The 21,957-nt window shown below is 42.2% G+C and overlaps 1 protein-coding gene across 1 annotated transcript in view; it reads right to left on the bottom strand.

Moving 5' to 3' along the window:
* ARMC9 (armadillo repeat containing 9) overlaps positions 1–20,942 on the bottom strand; it is a gene marked incomplete at both ends in the record, with an annotated part of 53,818 nt that extends 32,876 nt beyond the window's left edge. The window contains 9 exons of the mRNA XM_079539943.1: positions 2,467–2,502; positions 8,520–8,618; positions 9,772–9,929; positions 13,923–13,947; positions 15,134–15,226; positions 17,861–18,016; positions 18,908–19,078; positions 19,616–19,741; positions 20,892–20,942. Coding sequence (XP_079396069.1) covers positions 2,467–2,502; positions 8,520–8,618; positions 9,772–9,929; positions 13,923–13,947; positions 15,134–15,226; positions 17,861–18,016; positions 18,908–19,078; positions 19,616–19,741; positions 20,892–20,942 — 915 coding nt within the window. The remainder of the gene's footprint in view (positions 1–2,466; positions 2,503–8,519; positions 8,619–9,771; positions 9,930–13,922; positions 13,948–15,133; positions 15,227–17,860; positions 18,017–18,907; positions 19,079–19,615; positions 19,742–20,891) is intronic.
* Between the last annotated feature and the right edge of the window lie 1,015 nt (positions 20,943–21,957).

Here is a 21,957-nt window from a genome sequence, read left to right as displayed (position 1 = left end):
ACATCAGCCAAGCTTTCATAGCTCCTTTTTTATCAGCAGTTTCTCAGATTAAAATGATTTGCTGTCAAGAGATATTTTAAACTTAGTATTTCCTCCCAAGCCCTTTTCCTGGTCTTATCAGGTTAAATATTTATCCAACTTTCTGCCTAACAAGTGCTGGTCAGGGAATGATCATGAAGAACATACAGTGTATGTGACTTATGTACAATACCCAACATCAGTGGATTTAATCTCAAGCAAAATACTTCTCATGCAAAACCATTTAGGCAGAACCATTTTTCCATAATTAAACACATGCAGAAACCAGGTGTCTTAGGGAAAGAAGAGAAACAAACAAGACAACAGCCCAAGCATTGCTCATTCCGGTAGGATCACGAGGTATGACTTATTGTTGTGATGTTTCTTACCAAAGCCAAACCAGGTGCCATATTAAGCAAAGCAACTGTGTCGCAGTGCAGATTAGCCACAGATGGCAGCCCGTCATTTTTGAAAGAAGCGATGCTTGAATATGAACAGCATGGAATAAAATAAAGTTCAAAGGGAAACATATTATATCAAAATTTATAAAAGAAAACAGATGCATTTCATCTGCAAGCCAAAACCACAACTGAGCTTATCAAATGCTGCAGCCCCACATTCAAACCAACTCCACTTCACTACTCGACGTGTACATTCGTAATGTGCTGAATGTAGCTGAAGCTACAGACCAGGTTCTGACCTCAGTTACCACTCTGAAAACGTGCTGCAAGGATTCACTGTAAATGCAATGCAGATTCTGAATTGATAATCAAAGATATGTGATGGATGTGCGAAGAGTAGAAGTTTGAGCTAAGGTGTACATACCACTAGAAATCACCAACGAATGCTCAGCTCATTTGTCACACGCTAATGACAGGAAGACTGCTGCATGCAGCTTAGCACTGCTCAGGCACTGAGCTTGTGTAAGCTGGCAGGTCTCTACTGGGGTCATGCAGATTTATTTCATAAGATCTGCAAATGTTTTAAATTATTTCTTCTCCTTACTTACACCAGAGATACGCTGTTATGAAAACTTCCTACTTGGCACAAAAAATAGCTTCTCTGAGAGACACGAAGCGTGCATAAAAAAGTCACACTGTAATGCTATACAACAAAGCAATGACAACAGATGGCAGAAAAATAATGCTATATATAAACAGTAAGGAGGTGTTAGAGGAAACCAATCTATCTATTCAAGAAATACCCCAGAATTAGAGTCAGACAGCTTAAAAAAAATTATAAACAATTCTGCATTGCAAGATAGTACATTCTGCATTGTACAAAATTGTATCTTACGAAAGCTACCTGTATAAAGGCAGAACTTTTCTTTAGCAAAGATCATTTCATTTGTGTCCTCACATCTATAAACAGGCTTTCTCAATCTTGAAACAGATCACGATGAAACAAAACAGAATGGTGAGCACCCAGCAAAGGGTGGCCAGTAGTACCTCTCACACTTGCAGTACCAGGGTGCTTGATACAGGTCATCTTTTAAACGCAGATGAACATGTATTCTATATGTCAAAAAAAAGAAGCACATAAGGAATAGGCTGTTGCATATGGTGATTGTTTCTCCAAACAAAATGGCATTAAAGTGGGAAGTGAGGAACACATTTGAAATAAAGTTCAGTGTTCTTGGGAAGGTCAGATCTTGTTTTACTCAAATAAATTAAAAAAAAACCAAACCAACAAATGTGGGTGATTTTAAACAGAAAATTGATTGGCATTTTTTAGAATTGGTGTCAATCACCTTTATGATTTGATTACATGTTGACTTACTTAGAATTGGACTCATTTCCTCTCTTTGCAAAGAATGCACTGGGCAGAATTAGATTCTTATGGCTTATTTGTAATATTGCCAGAATACAAGCCTCCATCTGGGTTACAGAAGTCACAGGCAGTACGCAGAATACTTTTGCTTTTTTGGTTTCTAACGAAAAGGGGCCATTTTAATTGCACGGAAAAAAATTATCATCTCTAACTGCAAATCAAAACTACAAACACATAAAATAAGCCACACCTCTGATAAGCTATGTTATCTCAAACACTAATATCCATCCACCTGTTTACTCAAAGGTGTTGCGGGATCAGGTAGCGTTGGCACACTTCTAAGACCTCACATTATATACACTGACGTTCACATGGAAGAAACAATTGCTTTCTGTACCTTGTAAAGAAGCTGTGTTTCACGTAAAAGTTGTGGACAAAGCTGATCTTTTGTTGACATGCTGTGTTACACATATTACAAAGCCATAAGGTTACTGAGAACTTCTGTTCTCCATGCACAAATACCAAGCCTTGCACATATTTTCAGCAGATATAAACCATACAGTTAATGTAACGATGAGTTAAAATACACAGAAAATGGTTACATGTTGTGAAATGAGATACAAACAGCGACAGATTGCAGCAGGCAATGTGAAAGGATATAAAGATAGAGACACTTACATATCCGTCATCACAAGGGCTCATAGAGCAATGTCCCTTTATGGGCAAACAGGCACACATTAAAATAAAGAAGATTGAAAAAAAAAAAAACAAGTTAACAGAAATAAATCACAGAGAAATGCACAGTCCTTAAAAAAAGTGATTAAAAAAAATTAAAATTAGCTAAGGATTAACAGACCATTAGCTCTATAAGGAAAAGTATACCCACCTTCTCCCATTCCACAAACCTGTGTGTTTTAAGACTGAAATCAGAGTGCATCACTTAGGATACACTCATGTTCTCCTTCCAATACCTGGTGAAGTACCAGTCTGCACATCACTCCATCATAACTGCTGGTTGGAATAGCTGTATGCCAAGCACTGCCACATCGCTGTGCATCTACAAATTCTGTTGTTCACTACACTGAAGCAGCTAAAGAGATAAGTCTCAATGGACGTGGCTTTCTATCAGAAGGCCTCAGCTTATGAGAAAGCAGCTCTAAATTTTATCCACACTTGCTTTGGCTGAAATTTCTCTCCATCACTTAACAAAAGCCAGGAGAAACAATGTAAGGTGTTTTGGGAATGTTATCTATTCCCCATCCCCAAAGGTTCCAAGCCTACATTAAGGAAAAGACTCTGAAAGGAAACCTACAACTGAGTTACTAAGGTAAAAATCAGACACGATTCATGGTTGGAGCAGTTTAGTATAAACACGCCATGTTCTCTCTACTGAGACTAAGATACTTAACTGATTTAACCCAGAACAGGTTAATATATAAAAAGAACAGTTGAATTCCCTGAAGTGAATGACTATTTTAACTCTTACAAACACACACACACACACACACACACACACAGAGTTCCAGGCTAAGACGATTTAAATTTAGCACAACAGGTAACAGAGGTAGAACACAGTGAGTGAGCAAAAGAAACCATGAGATGACCTCTGGTGTGACGAGATGAAATTTCACCAAATACATGACCTGAGCCAATGAAAATATCCACAGGCATCAGGACAAAGATGATACTAAAGGACTCGAGGATGACAACAGGAAAAGTTTGTGGAAGTCCCTGCGAGTGACAGCACCTTGCTTTATAGATGAAGCAAAGAAGATGCAGTTACACAGAGGAAGGCATCACGTACTGTGTCAGCAGAGGAAAAAACTTCTCTTTGTTCACATTTAAAGGCAGGTTTGTGTCTTCTCATATATAAGCAACAACATATAAGAATCATCCCATGGACAGGGACAGAAAATAAATACATACTTCATCAGAAGAAAAACTTAGACACTCAAAACTTACTACGGAGATTAATTCAGCTAATTAGATCCACAGGCAAATATAATCAGACTGAACAGCAGCAAAAACATAATGAGTATTAATTCTATTCCATGACAGAAGAACAACATATGCAATCAACTACAAAGCTTTCTAATCACAGAACCTCTTTCCAGTGGGTAAGACTCATCTTGACAGTGATGGTACTGCACATCTGGGGAAGTACTCCCAGCTTCCCCTTCAATCCAAAGTTCAGAGATTCTTACTACATTAACCCTAATCCAAGATATTTCAGGATGGTGTGCACTGTATGTGAATTGGAAAATCTATGCATGGGTTTAAGACTGAGCTCCTGCTTAACAGCTATGTTGGATCAGGACAGAAGATCAAATCCAAGCTAGTAAAGAGAAAGAAACTGCCAGGTTTCATGCTGTGAATTAAACTGACACACTTGCAGGCAACAAAAGACTCCATACTTCTCGCTCATCAGACAAATCAGCATTAAAAGAAAAAGAAAACTGAAGTGTAGAGTTAACTCAAGTGTATCACAAATAAAAGGGAAAGTGTCAAATAAATGCTTAAAAGAATTAATCTCAAACTTATCTGCTATTACCCACATTATTTCCTTGCCCAAACATTATGAAGTCAGAAATCTGATTAAATCTTCAGATGACTGTTGCCTCAACTTGTCAGAATGGGTGCTCTGACCTCCTGTCCTGAAATCCAGACATTTTCTGCTCCAACAGCTCTCCTGGCCTTCCTATCTTCCCGTACAGGAGCACACATGTCAAGTGACATGATCAAAGATGGGGATAGCCTTCAAAAAAGTCTTATGAGAAAGTAAGACCTTACAAAAGCCTTAGAGAAGTCTCCACCCGTAACAGTATACCATGGCCTCTATCCCTCTATCTGCATGCAGCAGATGCGTCCTGTCACTGGGCTGCAGATCAGGCTCACCAGCTCATGAGGTTGCAGAGCTGGCAAGAAGCATACAGTTGCTTGACAAAAGAATGAGATTCAAGCCAGTTCATCGGAGAGCCCAAAGCAACAGCCAACACCAGCCACCCTTACTGAGTAAGATTTCATGGATATGATTACATTGAGAAAGTCTCTTGCTTGAGAAACATTACTGCCTCGAAGTCAGTTCTGTAAGAAAGACTGGTGCTGGGATTTGTTCTCCTGATGCAAATTTATTGCAGTATGAAAGTGACAGGCCTCTGCTGACAGGAGACAAAGCAGGAAGCTGATGTTTGCACAGGAACAGCACACACTGGTAAGTGATATATACATGCTATCTTTACTGTACTTTCAGAGCCTGAGACGTCATGGCTTTATATCACACAATGCCACCTCTCAGTGTCATGTCCCGCCTTTACCCCCAGATATTACAAATTGTTCACCAAGTACAATGCACTGGGAACAAAATAAATTTTACAGATAAGTAATGCTACCAAGGATATAATCCAAGGCACACTCTTTAGTTCCCTTGGGCAGTACTTTATGGTGATGACGCAGGTACAGTCCTACTTCCCAGCGTATCCTAAAGCTACCAGTGCTGCAGCTGATCCAACAAAATACACTGTCAAGTCCAAGTACACATTTCACAGTATGATGCTACAACCTATTAGAAAGAGAATGTCAGCTGTGCACTAAGTGGCAGACCTTTAATTTCAACATGACTGCAGAATGCCTGTTTGCCTGAAAAGCAAAGCAGATTCTTTCCCTCCTAAAAGCAGTTTCTAAGTATTCCTGCGCAAGATATACCTCAAGGGCAGACATTACAAACAGAGCAAATAAAAATTGCGGCATCACCTTCTAATTGCCTTTAAAATATTCTGTACACAGCTAAGGCATGGCTGTGTACACATTCCTCCGAGCAGCACTGAGAGCTTTAGCATTTCCTGCTCTCAGCACCTGCTCCCAATCTTGCACTGTCCCAGGTTGTGCCAGCACGGCTGGGTGAACACAACCATCCCTTCTTTCCAAACTATTTATTGCACATCTAGCCAGCCCCTGCATTTTGCCAATATAGTAACCTAATGGTAAGGATGAGCAAAGGAGCTGCCCCTCTCACTAGTCTCCTCCACCTGCAGTTATACAGGTGACTGTCACTTCAGAGCAGCAGGGGTTCTGTGAGATGGAGTAGCTGGAAAGACCACACTTCAGTGCCTCTAATTGTAAGCAAAAAGTGATGGGATCTTCCAACACAAATCCAGCACAGATGCTGCACCTCATGCTACCGCTTTGTCTGGGTCATGATGACTCCAGTCTTATTCCCAAACTTATGTGAAACCACTGAAGTGTAGAACAATAACATCTAAGTGTGTAACAATGAGGCATTTGGAACTGCTAATTAAAAGTAATGGGATGCCTTAGTGACCCAGTGGCAAACAGATCCAGTATGGCTTTCAGTCCGTCCCATCTGGCTTCACAGATCAACAGAGGCAGGGAGTGCTCAGAAGTATTTTGGGGCTACATATATTTATTATAATCGTGTTTCTGCATGTTTGCTGTTCTTGTATAGAAGCAGAACTATTCACATGGGAAATAAACAACAAAGTATTATCAAGTAGGATAAAAGGACAAGATGGAGGAATCTGGTTACTATGCAGTTAAGTTCTACAGTGAAGACTGTGATCAGTCCTGTCCCTACAACTTGGCTAATGGCTTAGACCGCTTCAGTATGAGAGTCTGCTTATAGAAACAACATTTAAATTTCAACCACAGGAGCTACTATAACCTCACTGTTAAGGAGTGACCTGAACCAGTTGAGAAACCCTTAATCTAAACAGACTCAGTGCTATAGTTGTCCTGGTCTTTCCCTAGAGAACTTTGATGGTACAACAACTGCCTCAAGCAGTGTGGGTAGGGGACCATTAAGATGTACTGAAATAGTTATGCTAGTAAAATCTAGTATAAAAATACTCAACTGTGCCAAAAGAAGACAGCTTTACTCAGCTTAATCCAGCTAATTTGGGATGAAAAGGAGGCAAAATTTACTTTCAGGTGAGCAGAAAACCCACTCCAATCAAAACTTCTTTCTCTGACCTGTCTGTGTAGCAGGAAATCGCATTAAAATTGCCATGTTGGCATAAGTGCAGTGATAAATGCATTTCCAGAGTACAAAAGCTTTCAGAGACACTTTTAGAGAAGCAGGAGCAAACAAACATGATGTGTAAGGCTGACAATCATTTCAACACTGTTTAGTAGAAGGAAACAGATGAAGAATGGTTGAAAGAGATTCTGAACAGTCACCTAATCTGCCCTGGAGGAGCAGCCAAGTGTCAACTATTTCAGGTAAATCTGTTTGGCTATCTTCTTTTGTTCTTACAAATGGTGACAGAAGTTTTCTCTGACACTCTGTGTTCGTAAACTGTTGCTTACCCACTTCTTCAATGATCACTTATTGATCTTAAACTTTTTTTCACAGAGAATAAAAGAGATGTCTAAGCCTAAAGGCACAGGGCTGCAGAAGGAAAGATGTTTTTTGCTAAAAGCAGCATATGTGATGGGGAACAAAAAGACAAACAGTAGTTCACTCAGCTTTTATTGGCAAAGGTATGGCTTCAGCCACTTCCATGTACCATGCAGGGGATGAAAAGAGAAACTGTCACCTTGCATAGGGAAGATAATTTGCCCTGTGCCCGCAAAAGGGTTCAGGAGATCGGAAGGTCATCTCATCACACAAAGAAGCAACTTGAAAGTGCAGAAGAAAAAGGGAAAATCTTGAAACAAGCAAAAAAGCAGGAACTCAGAGAAGAAGGCATGTGGCTGCACCAGGTGACAATATGCAGGTGAATGGGATACATGAAGCATCATCTTGGAAAGCTGATGACAGGGAAAGTTGGAAAACCTCAGAAAACTGGGGTTTTTTTAGAAGAAAAATTGGAGGAGGGAGGTTATAATAAGGCACAGAAGATGGTATAACCACGCACCAAGGACACAGCGTTTATCTGAGAAGAATTACATACAGTCCTTAGAGCTGAGGTAGCTGACACAAATCCTGGCTCCTTCCTGAACCCCTGGAAAAGCAGCCTGCTAGAGCTGCTAAGAGTGCATCGCCTAAACACACTGCCAGGGCAAGATGTGAGTTCTGAGCATTAGCAGTGAAAGAAGGGTATGTATGTGAACAGAGAAGGAAGGAAAAGAACCAGGCATCCCGATTCGCTTATTGGTAAGATCAAAGATTTTCAGATATGGAGCCAAACCCATCGTGTAAATCAACAAGGTGGCTTAGATTGGCCTTCTAAAAACTATTTCTTACAAAAACACAGTCCTCCCTTCTGCTGCTTTTCCTCATGTGTTCCCACTATTCTGCCTGATGCTCTTTCTTTGGATGGCAATCCCAATTTGCTCTGAGGTTTTAGGAGAGTCCCTCACAGCAGAAGGAAGTACATATCCAGAGCTGAGAAATACCACTTCTTCTTCACTCAATTAAAACTGCATACGATGTGCCATCACACCACGCTTAGGACATCAGTTTATTTTTTTAAACATTCAGTTAGCATCTTTAGTACACGGTCCACTGTGCTATCATAACAACAGAATTCATCATACCTACACACCTGTGGCTGCATAACAGTCATTCACCAGCATGTAAGATCAACAAAATCTTATGCCATATTTTTTTACGCAAATTGAACACATTACGCTTCACCTTTCATTAACTCAAATATGTGTTCAAATATGCATTGTATGTTTCCCCCCCAGTGGTACCTAACCAGCGTGGGGGAAAAAAAGCCAAAAACACAACATAAGCCAACCACAAAAGCCCAGTAAACTCCACCACTTACCGTTCCAGGCCTTGTAAAGTCAATACTTTGTGCTGCACTTTGTCTCATCTGATTGCTAAACAAGCGAACGCAAACACTTTGAAGATATTCTGGTGTGATCTACAAATCAGGAAACACAATAAGAGAACAAGATCTTATAAAACTTACACTTTCTACCAGACAAGTCTTTGTGTAACAGAGATTTTTTTGAAGGCTAGAAATCACATATTCAAGACTCATCAATGCAAGAGCAAGGTACGTCCTGGAACTATTGTTTGGTTCAGAAATCAAGAGAACTGTAAACTCTCTTCATTGGGAAATAAGTCAGGCTTTCCAGAACTTGCATTAAGCACTTTCAGAATTTAGAGAAAAACTAAATTTGTGGCATCAGTGCTTGCATATAAGTTCTCCTCAATCAAGAGGTGAGTTCTCCAGTAGTAAGAAACACCTTTCCATTTTTCACATAAGCAACAATCTATTGAAGTGTTACCTATCTACAGAGCAGATCTTAAGTCACAGTTGTACAGAAGAGGAAATAAACATGAGTTATGTTTCACTATGAAGCAAAGTTCTGTACTGCATCTCAGTGGGTTTAGGTTTTTTGTTTTGGTAAATCTATACCACTGGATAACTGCTTAAGTGCAGAACAGTTATTTGCTGTCCAAAACATGTGTGAGAGATTGTAGGAAAGGAAATTGAGACGCTTCTGATATTCATAGACAAACAGCAAGAAAATAAAACCCTTCAAATTCATAATGCTGTCATTTCAGCATTATTCTACTCAGTGTTCAGCTCCACTCTGGACTCAGAAGTGACAGAAACCAAGAATACAACGAAAGAGCACCATCAGCTGGACACATTTGGGAAGGATCGAACAACACCATCAGTTGATGAGAGGAAGTACATAGAGACACGGCAGCAAGCAGCACAGGAACTTCAAGATCATTCTTCCTGTTAACAACTCACAGCTCCCTTAAAAGCACCTAGAGGCTGTCCCAAGAATCCTCCTCAATGTCTGCCACAAGAATCCTCCGCAGGTTACACTGAACTTCAAGCACAGAGGTATTCTTGCACAAAAGATGAAGCATAAAATCATCTTTGTATGAAAAAATACCCAAAAGAAAGCCGTAACTTCTCCAGACACATATATGTGTGCCCATGTGGTACACTGAATAACCCTTTCACCTCTCACATCCATTCACTTTACCAAATACATTAAATTAACAAGTTCAGCTTAGCAGAGAAGCAAATAGACATCCCAGTCAGCTCTCACCATTTTGCCATTGACTGTGGCCTCCAAGGAATCCACAAGCTCTGCAGTGACTCCAATGAGATTATGGTAGTCTGCTTGCATTTTGTTAAACCTCTTCAGGTAGGTCATGGTCCTGTGCTCTGACTCCACTAGTTGTTGATGGAGATGTTGCAATGTTTCTGTCAAAATAATAATAAAAATGAAAGCAAAAGAACCCAGAAGCATTTTTATTTAGTGCTCTGAAGAGAACTAATTTCTCTTCTTGGCTCTGAATCATTCTTCCTGTAAAGATAAAGGGCAAACCTTCCTGTAGCACAGAACTGCTGAGAAACATAACTGATGCATATAGAAAACTTTGGGATCTTCACCTGAAGAATCCTACAGCAGTGTAGAGTTCCACAGCACGGTTAATGCTCTGTGTTTAAAAACAAAGCACTAAGCTGAATACCTTGCAGCTATGACACACAAGCCGTGGAGAAAGTACGCATAGCTGTCTGCAAACAGCACGGCCCCCTGCTCTCTGAACTCAGGCACAAACCTCTGCTTTGTTCTACAGTGGCTAGCACACAGATGGCAATCAGCAGAGGGAGGAATGCAGAGTGGTGGATCAGCACCGTGGCTATCTTGCAGAGCCTTCTCAAGCTGTCTTCTATTATGATAGTCAAGCTATTCTGAAGGCAGAGATATACGAATTACGTACAAATATCTGCTAAGTAACACTACAGAAAGTAGAGTTGCAAGGGACATATGGATTTAGGAGACAAAACTGCCAAAAGTACTGCTCAGATAGAACTGCCCACAAGACTCACACTATAAATGAAAAAGATACATCATTAGACAGCTTCATGAATTGTGATGTTGGAAATTGCTTCAAAATCTTGTCTTCTGGATTGTTAGGGTTTCAGAAATAAGCTGCTTTTATCCCATCTATATGAAAATCAATAGATGGCAGAACAGCTTATCTTTACCCTCAGAAAATTAAGCGAGATGATCTTTTCAATGGGATCTTTTAGAGGAAAAAAAAGTGCATTAATAAACTAAAAAGCTTGCTATAAATTTAGTCTTAAAATAATGCATGGAATACAGAGAATGTACATTTTCTTACTTTTCATATGGAGAATTTCCAGTGACGAAAATCTGTCTTTCAACCATAGGGACTATAACTACATACACTAAACTCAGTATAACTCACAAATGTTAAGAACCAGGTCCAACATACCCCTGGTCTGTTAAATCCAGGGATTATCAATTGTAAACAGGGGCCTTCACTGAGAAAAGGCGGTCGAAGAGAGGAATCAAAAGTCATGACACATCTTGCATTTTTTACATCACTATCTTCTCAAACAGTAATTTTACTAAAAAAGGCAAAGTATTTCATGAAAGCTTCTCTTACTAACGATGCAGGAAGCTTTCACTGTGGACATGCAACTGACCCACGTGCAGACAGGTCCAGCTCTTCCTGCAGCTATGTTGCCCCATTTTCTCCCCTTGCATTCCCGTTGTATTCCCATAATCAATGCCAGCATAGGAAGCTAACAGTCTAGGTGAAAAACACTATCTACTTGCTAGCTTAAAATATGAAATCATCACAACCTGAGTCAGAATAGGAAAGGTGCTTCTCAGAGTCACCTCTGAAGGAAAAGCACCTTTCCATCTAAGTGACCTTGCAGCAAGGATCAAACTGCACCTGTAACAGGAGGCACAGAGTCACACAACATTTGCCTTCTTTTTTTCCTCTCTCTGAATACAGATGAATGCTTTCTACTGCCAACTTATCACAAGCTAAGCTTAGAGAGGAATAAAGAAAGGTTCAGACCTAAGACCTACCATAACCATTATTTATATGCAAGAGGAAAGGGAGGCCAATAAAGGGCAGATGACTGACTTCCTGGTGTAGGAAGGTACAGCACACAGAAAAGCTACTGACTTGAGCCAAATGAAGATTAGGCATCTTGTGAACTTCTGCACGTTTCTACCTGTTTTCTTGACTTGCATGTAATCGTGTCTGTTCATTTGCCAAGTCTTTTTAATGTCATGACTCCAGATCCTACGAGTAACCAAGGAGTTACACACATAATTCTACAAGCTTTTCTCTCAAAGCCAGACACTGATTGTTTTTCCCCATGACAATTCACCTACACCTCAAACATGCTTCCTGAACTTGTGCTCGCTCTCCCCATCTCTCTAATATCTGCCTATCCTCACAGCCTTTGCTAGAAGCAGACTCTGCCCAAGCTGAGCTCCATATGCAATGCAGTGGAGCTCGGAGCAAAGAGCGGAACTTCAGTGCCCTGCAGCTGCTGCCAGCTGAGGTGCCCTGGTGTCTGACACAGGATATTTTGCCCCAGGGAGAGGCAGGAGCTGCCTCGATTCCTAGCAGCTCACCTCCTTTCTGTAGAAATTACAATCGATATCTGGAACTGCCCTATTTCCTTGTTAGCAGTCATTTGGCATACAGTAAATCCTGATAGAGGCACGTTGTGCCACACACTTCTCCCATTCTCCACTTCCCCCCAAATGGTGGAAGATCAGCTGTGAGCTCACACACAGATTTGTAATGAGGGAATAGAGGGGACAGTAACTGAGCACTTTCCAAACCCTTCTTTCCCTCTATTCCCTCCATCCCAAAGGATGCACAGAAAGCCTGAAGCTCTCGTTAGGTGTCAGGCTTTCTGCAGTTCTCTACCTGAACTGAAAGCATCAAGGTGAGCTGTAAGCTCAGCACAACTGCCACATGAGCAGCCTTGGAAGTCATAAAGCTATTATAGGGTTTTGTAGCAAACAGGCAAAGAGCCAGAGACTGCAGCAGGTGGAACAGGAAAGGCGCACACACAAAACTCTCCAGGATGCCCTCCAAAGAATCTGCACCATCCCACCCTTACTTGAAGAGCTTCAGCATGAGATTAATGACTGGCAACTATTCACTAAAGGCATTTTCACCATAGTGCTCTCCATTCATCTGTCACCTATCAGTATTTTGAGCATTTCTCCTCCACAGAAAAAAAAACAAACATTCTCCAGTGGTGAGTCTGCACTGCAGATCCCACGCTATCTGAGAAGCATCACGCAGAACTAACCTCTCACACCCCATACTTTCACATGATACAAGCCTCAGTAACCTTTACAAAAACTCCAAACCTACCCAAACATTAAGGCACACAACAGAGCTGCCAATTAAGGCCGTGTGGATTCAATTCAACTCCATGACAATGGGAAAAAAGTGACTTTTGGAAAAAAAATTAAAATAAAAATCTGCAAAGATCTCTTCATTACTCAGTTAAAGTCCAATGCAATCTACAGCACAACATTAAAGAAAATACCTGGTCCTCACTCTGGGAGATGAACCTCATTTTCTTTCTAATTCAATCTACAAAGAATAAATCCTGGAGGGAAAACTTTTCCTAATAGGAAGAGTAATTTTTAGGAACACAAGCTGGGCTCATAGAAATCCCTCCCAATAAACTGAACATTGAAAGTTGAATGAAAAAAAAAATAAATGAATTGGCTTGGGAACATAAATTCTGTTTATTGATTTTTAAAAGGCACTTCAAGTGCCATCAGCATCTCATGGGACTTTGTTCTGAAATGCCATTTTTAGAGGACCCCCCATTACTGAGTCACATAAGTGTTCATGAGCAGCTTGTCTAAAAACACATCAGAGAATCGTGCTTCAATTAAGATGTTAAATTAAGAGATCCTTAGGAGACACCCAACTGTACTATTCTAAGAGCTTAAACAGGATAATCGAAGAGGAACAAAAATCTACTTTCTCTATGAAGGTCTCACAGTCTGCAGGAGAACCGGCTGAGCTGCGAAGTCTACCAGATGCAGACAGGCATAAGCAGGTGCTGGAAACGAATCTGAGGAAGCTTATTCTAACTGAAAACAGAGAGCTGGCATGCACTTTGTGCAGTCACTTGTTTTTACCGTCATTTTATTTCAGGACAGAACAGATATAAAACACAAACCCCATCCTCAGCCTCTCCCAGCCCCAGTACATGCCTGTGCTCAGCCCTGCAGACCTCCAGCAGACTTGCACTGAAACGGGTGTGGATTTCAAGGGATTTGCTGCCATGCATCTGAAAGCTTCCCTGTCACTGTAGAGGCCTACCTTCCACTACTATTACAGCCCCTAATAATACATAATATCCTTATCACATCTCAGCACTTACCTTTACTGCACTGTCCATTCTCCTTCTGTGTATGAGGTGGAGCTGTTCAGGAAAAGGCACTTCCTCTTGCACAAAGGAATCCAACCGCCTGGTAAACTCAACCAAACCAGAGATTCCTACAGACCCAGACAACAGCCAAAGCACAATGCTTTGTAGAAAAGCAGTAATAAAGGAATCAGTAAGTACATACAAATCTTAGGTGCACAACACTCCTTGTTAGATAGGGACTTCTTGCTGGCCTTTACACATAACACATCCAACTCTGAAGATCTGGTGACTCCAGGCTAAACATATTAACTATAAATATCAAAAGTCAAACTGCTGATTACATACGAAATCAGCATAGAAATATGCAAATGTTGTAGGCCAAGTGATGAATTTTTACACCTAAGAAATACTCAGGGTTCAGCTGGGATCCAGTCCATTACTCCATAAAGAGGTATAATGAGAGACAATTTTCTCTAACTGTTCTATGTCACACACACACACAGACAGCTGTGATATGGAAGTGAAAGCAGACTGTTTTGAGTACTGCTCCTCATCCTGGGGAATAAACAAGAATGGAACAGCAATAACATTTCCAGCTCAGTACCACTCTGCGTGATGTTTCAGGATGGGGCACGTGAACGAGGATTTAAACTTCATCTGCTAGAGAAGAATAAAGCCAGAAACAAAGACTCCAGTTCAGCTCTCTCTGCCTTACCCTCCACTATCCTGACCAAAAATGGAGAAGGTAATCTTGTCACACAGCTAGTCAGTCTGCAACTTTAGGTCTGACAACACAGCTCAAACAGTGTCACTGGAAGAAAAATAGTCTGAAATGCAACTCATTTAGTAAAACAGCAATCTCTGCAAAGTCCTGCAAACCACTCAGCCAGTCCCTGAAATGGCTAACGGAAAAGACTGAGAGCTTTAAGAACACAAAGACAGGAGTCAGGTTTGGGATAGCCTGTACTCCATGCATGCAAACAAAGAATGGTCACAGGAGAAACGTGTGCTTCGTATCCACCCATGTATTGCCTTCACATAACTTTTTTAAAAAGGTTTTTTTTTGAATATGGAATATAAACAATGTTTCCTACCATAAAAGACATTGAACTGCAATGTTTCTGCAATGGCATAATAAATCTTCCAGCATATTCTTCCAATAAATCACACTGCCTCTTTACAGCAATTCTAATGATCTTCAAAGTATTTTCTCAAAAGGATACAAATAAAGTGAGAAGCCTGGGAGTCTGGCTGGCTTTGAGAGTCAGACACAGGAACTTTTCCAATCTTGTCCTTAAATCCAACGTCCAAGAATCCTTCAAAAAAAATGATGACAGCTGTTCACCAAATATGTACACTTTGCTGAAAGGACTGCTTGGATCACATCAACCTTCCACTAGTAAACAAGGCAGCTAACACTGTAGTGAGATTTTCCTTTGCTGTTACTGAAGCAAATGTGTTAGCTACCTACCCCTAACATCAAAGTGGATTTAATATTATTTCAAGACCTCTAAAATTATGACCTAGCTTCAGTTCAAGTTTAAATCTAACATGTAGTATCACTGTATCATATGCATATGCAACAACTGTTTTTCAACTACAAGCATCTTTAAAATATAAGCACTTGATAAAAAGGTAGCAAGAATGTCACATTTTTAAATAAAGTACCAAATGAACCACTTCCCATTCTTCTGTTCTCAAAAGGAAAGCAACGAAGTCATCATTTACTCCCAGTGAGATCTGGGACTTCACTCCCTGCCCACAACTACAGGGAGCATCATAACGTGACATCAGTGAACAGTGATGGATTTGGAGGGGAAAAATATAAAAACAAAACTCCCATGAAAAGCAGACCAAGACATCAACCACAACGGAATGCTGTCTGACACAGCGTCTCTTAAGTGCAGGAAAACAAAAGTTAAGGCACAAAAATTCCGTGTCTAAGAATTCACCAATTACATTTTTCTTGTATTTCAAACCATTAGTTCTGCTGGTTTCTGCTCGGTTTAAAACAGATTTAAAGCCAGCAGATGAGAAGGAAGTATCTTCCAACAAGTGAAAAAGCAGTACAATCCAACAAGTAGCAGGAGCTTCTTAATTTACTGCTGGATATGTATACATTGCAAGCTGTTCTTGCAGCTCAAACTCGCCCATATTTCACCACGCTGGACAGCATACAGTATTTCCTTGCTGCAGTCACCAATTCAGTAAGAAGACACTGGTAAACTACAGGATGTCATATATTACCAAAGGAACCATGTCTGTTACAGAAAGAAGTGTGTATTATTTTTCAAGATACATTAAACAAACTGTTAGGAACTCCAGCTACATAAAGCATGAGATGTCTGAGAAGAGAGGTGCCGTAAGAACACCACTTCGTAGAGGAGTGACTCACTGCTCAAATGCAGAACAACCTGTGCTTCCACACTAACACACGGTCACACAGCCAGCTGTACAGTTCCCACAAGAAAACACGAGTGGCTGTGGACTAAGAGATGGATACTGAGTTACTATGAATAAACCAGAGGATCCTGTCTTAGATTAGGTATTAAAAAATAATCTGCTAAGCGTAATTAAAAGAGCAGTCATTGCCCAACACTGAGGTCAACCAGCACACCTCATTATTTATAGCTAGTCCCAAAGGAAAATTGCAGTACATGCCTTTTTTGGTGCTAAACTGGAGCTCCTCATCAGCTGCTACATCCAAGTCAGCCCCAGGCAAGCATCACTTGGGCTCTGATTTGACACCAAGAAGCACGTGGCTGAAATAAGGCTAAGAACATCCCCTCCCACCACCAGCACTGTACACAGCTCCCCAGGTGAGCTAGCACAACTGTCCAAGGGGGGGAAAAGGGGGGCAGTGAGGCATAAGCACATACCCCAGCAAAAACACTGCACCTACTCTACTGGTAAGTGCATGTCTGTGCACATACATACATGGCAGCTCTATATACACGCTCGTCTGCAACAAAGCAGTTCAATTTCTTGACGCAGCTCGAATGCAACAGCATAACCAGCTGTTTGCTGCACAGATGAGAAGTCAGCACAATTTGTCACTACACAAACAAGCCACCAGTTGGTGGAACGGGTGAAATATCCTCTGCAGGAACTGCCACTGCCTTACAACCACATCTGTAACCACCCCCCTACACGCTGCCCACAGCACTGTCAGCGGAAGGGAGTTTTGTTACCCCTTCATCAACAGAGGAGCAGTCGGTTACCATGAGACTTACAGAAGTGCACCTGGAGGTGAAAACATATTTGAAGGTTCAACCAGTAACTTTTACACTCGTTTCACCTCACGCGTGCGTGCCTAAGAACTGAACCCTGACACAGCCAAAGGCAAAGGCTACAACACAATTCACACAAAAAAACATTAACCAGGAAAAACGCCTATGGCAGCAGTCATGAAACCACTGAACACAGGGACACTTTTCCAGCACATCTCAGAGATCACTGACTTGTTATCTAAATTAAAAGAATCACATCCTCAATTTCTGTTATGGGAAGATTACTTAGCTACTTGACTTTCTCTTTTCCACATTAAGCGAAGCTGAATGAAACTCTATTAGTTTCCTTATACCTAGCTATCATGCTTTGAAACCAAACCATACACAGATAGTGGGGTATCCTGGGCAACAACCTCAAAGCATGGAAGTGGAACTGAACTACTCTGTAGTGATTCCCATAAGCACTGTGTGGAAAGGAAAAAGACACAAAGTCAGCACACCAGCAAAGAGAAAATTCATTTAAGATTTTACTCTGTTCTCGACAGCACCCTCACAGCCCTTCCTCCATCAAATACATGTTCTCTTATTGCACAGCTGTAGTAAAAAGAAACAATAAAAGCAATTACCAAATCAAACATCATCCAACATCTATCATCATATGGGAAAAAACCAACACAAAAGCAACATCATAAATGTCATCTCAACAAATTACATGCTTACCTGGAAAAGTTCTTTAAATGAAGGATGCACCATAGGGTTGGGAACAAAAGGCAAAGCATAGAAGGGAAGAAACTCTGTAGTCTGGCTCAGGGCAGCTCCTTTTGTTTCCAAGTATGCTTTAAAATGAGAAATTCTTTCCTCAAATTCAGCTTTGTCCTAAGAAAGAAAGCCACACATTTATTTAGAAGATTGCCATTCTGAATGCACTATAAAGCATGTAAATGTAACGAAACAAGAGAGGGACAATTGCCTTTTGAATGCCCATTACACCTGCCCACTTTCTGACAGACAAAGCAGCGTCACTTCATGCTCCAGGCTGAGAGAAGATATCTACCTGACTTTAGACATGCTTCATTTCAGTGATAACTGCAGCTGAAAAGATCCAGTCACATCGTGTCAGGAGCGACACAGAGGGAAGAAATCACTGAATCAAAACCCACATTCAGCATGAGAAGCAAGAGGGGGTAATTTTTTTCTTGCCATATATATTTAATTTGTTTCAAGATCTTCAAAATTAGACTTGCACTAAATTCAGAAGAGAAATTGTTAGAAGCGATACGCATTACAAGTTGTTGTTCTCAAAGTCACTGATAACCCTTATTAATAAAATTCTTCCAGTATGTTTTATTATGCCTTGCAGTGAACTCTCTGCTATCTGTGGACTTACTGTTGAGAAACTGAGTGAGCTTGGATCCAGAGGCTGTATGATGAACTCCCATGGCGCCACGTTCAAGCCAGCAGCCCCAGTAAGTATACTCCTCTCCTATTCAGACCTATCCTACATTTGTAGGAGGTGTGAAAGTATCTGTGCACTGGGATTTTGCAAGTCAAAGTATTTCAGGAGCTCCAAGATAAGGACACCTCCAACCTCTATCTCTCTGCTTCACAAACCAGGGCCAGCTTTCAACTAAAACACAGGCCGCCGCTCAAAAGCAGGATCCGTATCCTGGGACTTCTTAAGAAGCATCCCATTTTCATCCAAACCAAAGCCAAACAGACCAAGTAAAACAGAAGCAATCTGAAATTCAGACTGTGAAATAAACTTACAGGCTTTCCCACGGAGTGTTTTAAGAGGTAGGTGGCAAAATGTACATGAAGATGAAACTCCAGCTTCTGAGCAACTGGTTCACTGTCCCGGACTGAAGATGAAACGTGCTCCTCCCAGAGGAGGAAGAAAGCCTTCTGCTCACCATTGTCAAATGCTCTGAGCAGATCTTTCTGAAAAGGCAAAAGCATTCAGTCAATACACAAACAACAGAAGAGCCGCATTTTTTAACCACAGTAAATGAAGAACTTAAGTGACACCTGAAGATTCTGAATTAAAGCTTTATCCCAAACCTCCTACCACTCAGTGACCAGCTGAATATTGCTTCTCAAGCTGTCTCTAATATCTCCAACAGCATGAATCAACCTTCATAACACGAAGCAAAGAATTTTCAAGCATCTATCTGGGAACTCATCTTTACCATAACAGAAAAATGAATGCCTACAGTGTCTGGAAATCAGCCTTGCTGAAGTACATCAATCTGAAAAAAGCTGAAATAGTGCAAACCTACTGCTTCAGGTACTGGAGTTCTGCAAAAAAGAAAATTCAATGCTTCCTGCACTAAAAGAAGAGTGCTTGCAGCCTTATCCAAAATATACAAGAATGGGTGCAGGCTTCAGATAACATTACTGTTGTAATAATTCACATAGTGTTAGGTGGCCTTTGGCTGGTTTGAGTGTTACTCAGAATAAGTGCAAGTGATGCATTACCTGAACAGGAATGGCTTTTGAATCTCTCAAGGAAACACCTGCTGTTTTAGGTAGTGACTTCCCTTTTATTTTGCATTCCTTTGCAAATACCTTCACTGTTTCTTCAAATTCAGCAAAATCCAAATACTGCGAGATAAAAACATAGAGAAATTGTCATTTTTAGATTATTAATGCTTCAAAGAGGGGCCCACGAATTGCCAAAGTCCTTTGAAGTTTCTCAGTAGGGAGCCTGCTTTGGCAGGGGGGTTGGACTCGATGATCTCTGGAGGTCCCTTCCAACCCCTACAGTTCTGTGATTCTGTGATTCTGGTAGCACGGTCCCTGAGTGCTGAATGTCTGCATGAGAACAAACTAAGAACCATGTCTCACATGCTAGGAAAATGCTGCTTCTCAGGTAGATTACCTTCTACAGATTCTACAACAGTGCTCACAGCCACTTTGTAAGAATTATGCTCCCTAATTTAGACAGTAACTTCATTCAAAGAAGAAAAAGAACCAAATTCCATTGTTGCAGCACCTCGCCTGAATGAACAACGCAACAACTTCTTTGCAAACAATGTCCTCGGGGGACAGAATTTTAAGCGTGATCCTCATCCTCACAGCAGCACTCACACATGGCAGAGGCGCTTCCAGCCCCTCGCATCCGAGGCTGCACATGCCAAATCAACGGCCAGCTGAGCACCGTTCTGAAGAAGAGGTCGGCAGCCTCCTGCCTTCCCCTCACCACGCACAGGCACCGTATCACGCACCACCCCACCTCGGGAGCCTCAGGCAGTGGTTAACGAGACAAGAAGTCGCGTTTCATCTCGCCAACTTGAATATGGCCACAGGGAAGAGAAATAATTTGCTTCCTGCGTTGTTAGCACAAGCGGCGCTATATTAACAAGTCCTTAAAACTGCTTTTAGATTTGCATACTGAGAGCCAAAAATGATTTAGGCTTCAAATTATTTTGCTGCTCGGTAGAATCGTTAGGCAGAAAGTAAGCGGCTCCAACACACAGCGCGCACAAAGCTGAGCGCCGCAGCCGCTCCTGGCCGCCCCTCCACAGCAGCTGCCTCTGGAGCCCCGCAGCCAATCCGTCACACGGGCACACGCCGCGGGCACTCGGGGCAGGACGACGGGAGCACCCGACGGGCAGCGCTGCCACTCGGATCTCCAGAGCTGCCCGCCTCGTTGGTGGCTGCAGCGAACACGCGGCCGGATGGCAGAGCGCCTTTTCAGCGCCTCGCTCCCCGCTCGCTTCAGCAAAAGGGAAGAACAGAAGAGGGCACCGACCTCTCTCACCAGTCCCAGTAACTCGGCCTCGTAAGCCAGCACGTCGCCCATCGCTGAGCGGCACCGCCAACACAGCGACGCCGGCGCGGCGCGGCGCGGCCTACCCGACCGCCGCCTCTCTCGGTCGCCGTGGCAACCGCGGCCGCACGCTCCTCCCTTCTCCTGCAACACGTGATCGCGCTCAGCCTATCGCAAGCGGAAAGTGGAACCACGTGACGGGGGTGGTGGCTTCGCGGCTGCGGGACGCATATGCTAGCAGCAGAACGGTCTGCCGGCGGTGATGTTGTAGCTGGCGTGCTGGTCTCGCCTGTGCAGCTTTGTGTTCCTGTGCCCGCACCTTTGCTGGGTGAACACACCCTCCCCGTATCCCCACCCCCAGGCGCAACGAGGCACCGTCTGTCTTTAAAAAGCCGCAGACTGCGGTGCTCTGCGTTAGCCCCAGCCTTTGAATCTCAGCCTGACAGGAAGCAAAAGCTGAGGTCACCAGGCGGCTCAGAGACTGCTCTCTCCTGAGACCGTTTCCCAACCCAACTTTTCAACGCTGCGCTCCAGTATGAATGTGGTTCAGGGTGCTGGCATTTGGCCAGTCATCCAAGGATTTTTATTTTATATTGAAGACAGAGGGAAAAAAAACAACCCAGCCCCAACCCTTGGACATTGCTGCCAGATCTAAAATTGTCAACGTAGTAGGATAAATGTTGGGAAAGAGAGAGGTGATGGAGAGCAGTTATGACAGAAACACGTCCCCGTGGGTAAGCAGGCATCAGCACCCCATCCTCGACTCGTGGGAATCACCATTCAGCACTGCTGCAAATAGCTCTGCTCCCCCTTCTGCCTGCAGTGGGTTGGCATTCAAGGGTAAAACACTGAATTCGACTGCTGTTCTTTGGGAAAGGAAAGTGAGATGTGAAATACCTCATGCAGGGCAAATGCAGCCCTGCAGATCTACTCCTCTGCCGTGCCTTCCCTCCGCAAAGCCTGGTTATCCAGGTGAGGGACTGAGTGGTTTCAGCCATCTGTGGATGCAGAAAGGGAACGTGGCTGAGCTGAAGCAGGGACACCTTCC

This window comes from Tetrao urogallus (assembly GCF_951394365.1).
Source record: "Tetrao urogallus genome assembly, chromosome: 9".
In the NCBI taxonomy this organism is placed as follows: Eukaryota; Metazoa; Chordata; class Aves; order Galliformes; family Phasianidae; genus Tetrao; species Tetrao urogallus.
This window is presented reverse-complemented; position numbering and strand designations above follow the sequence as displayed.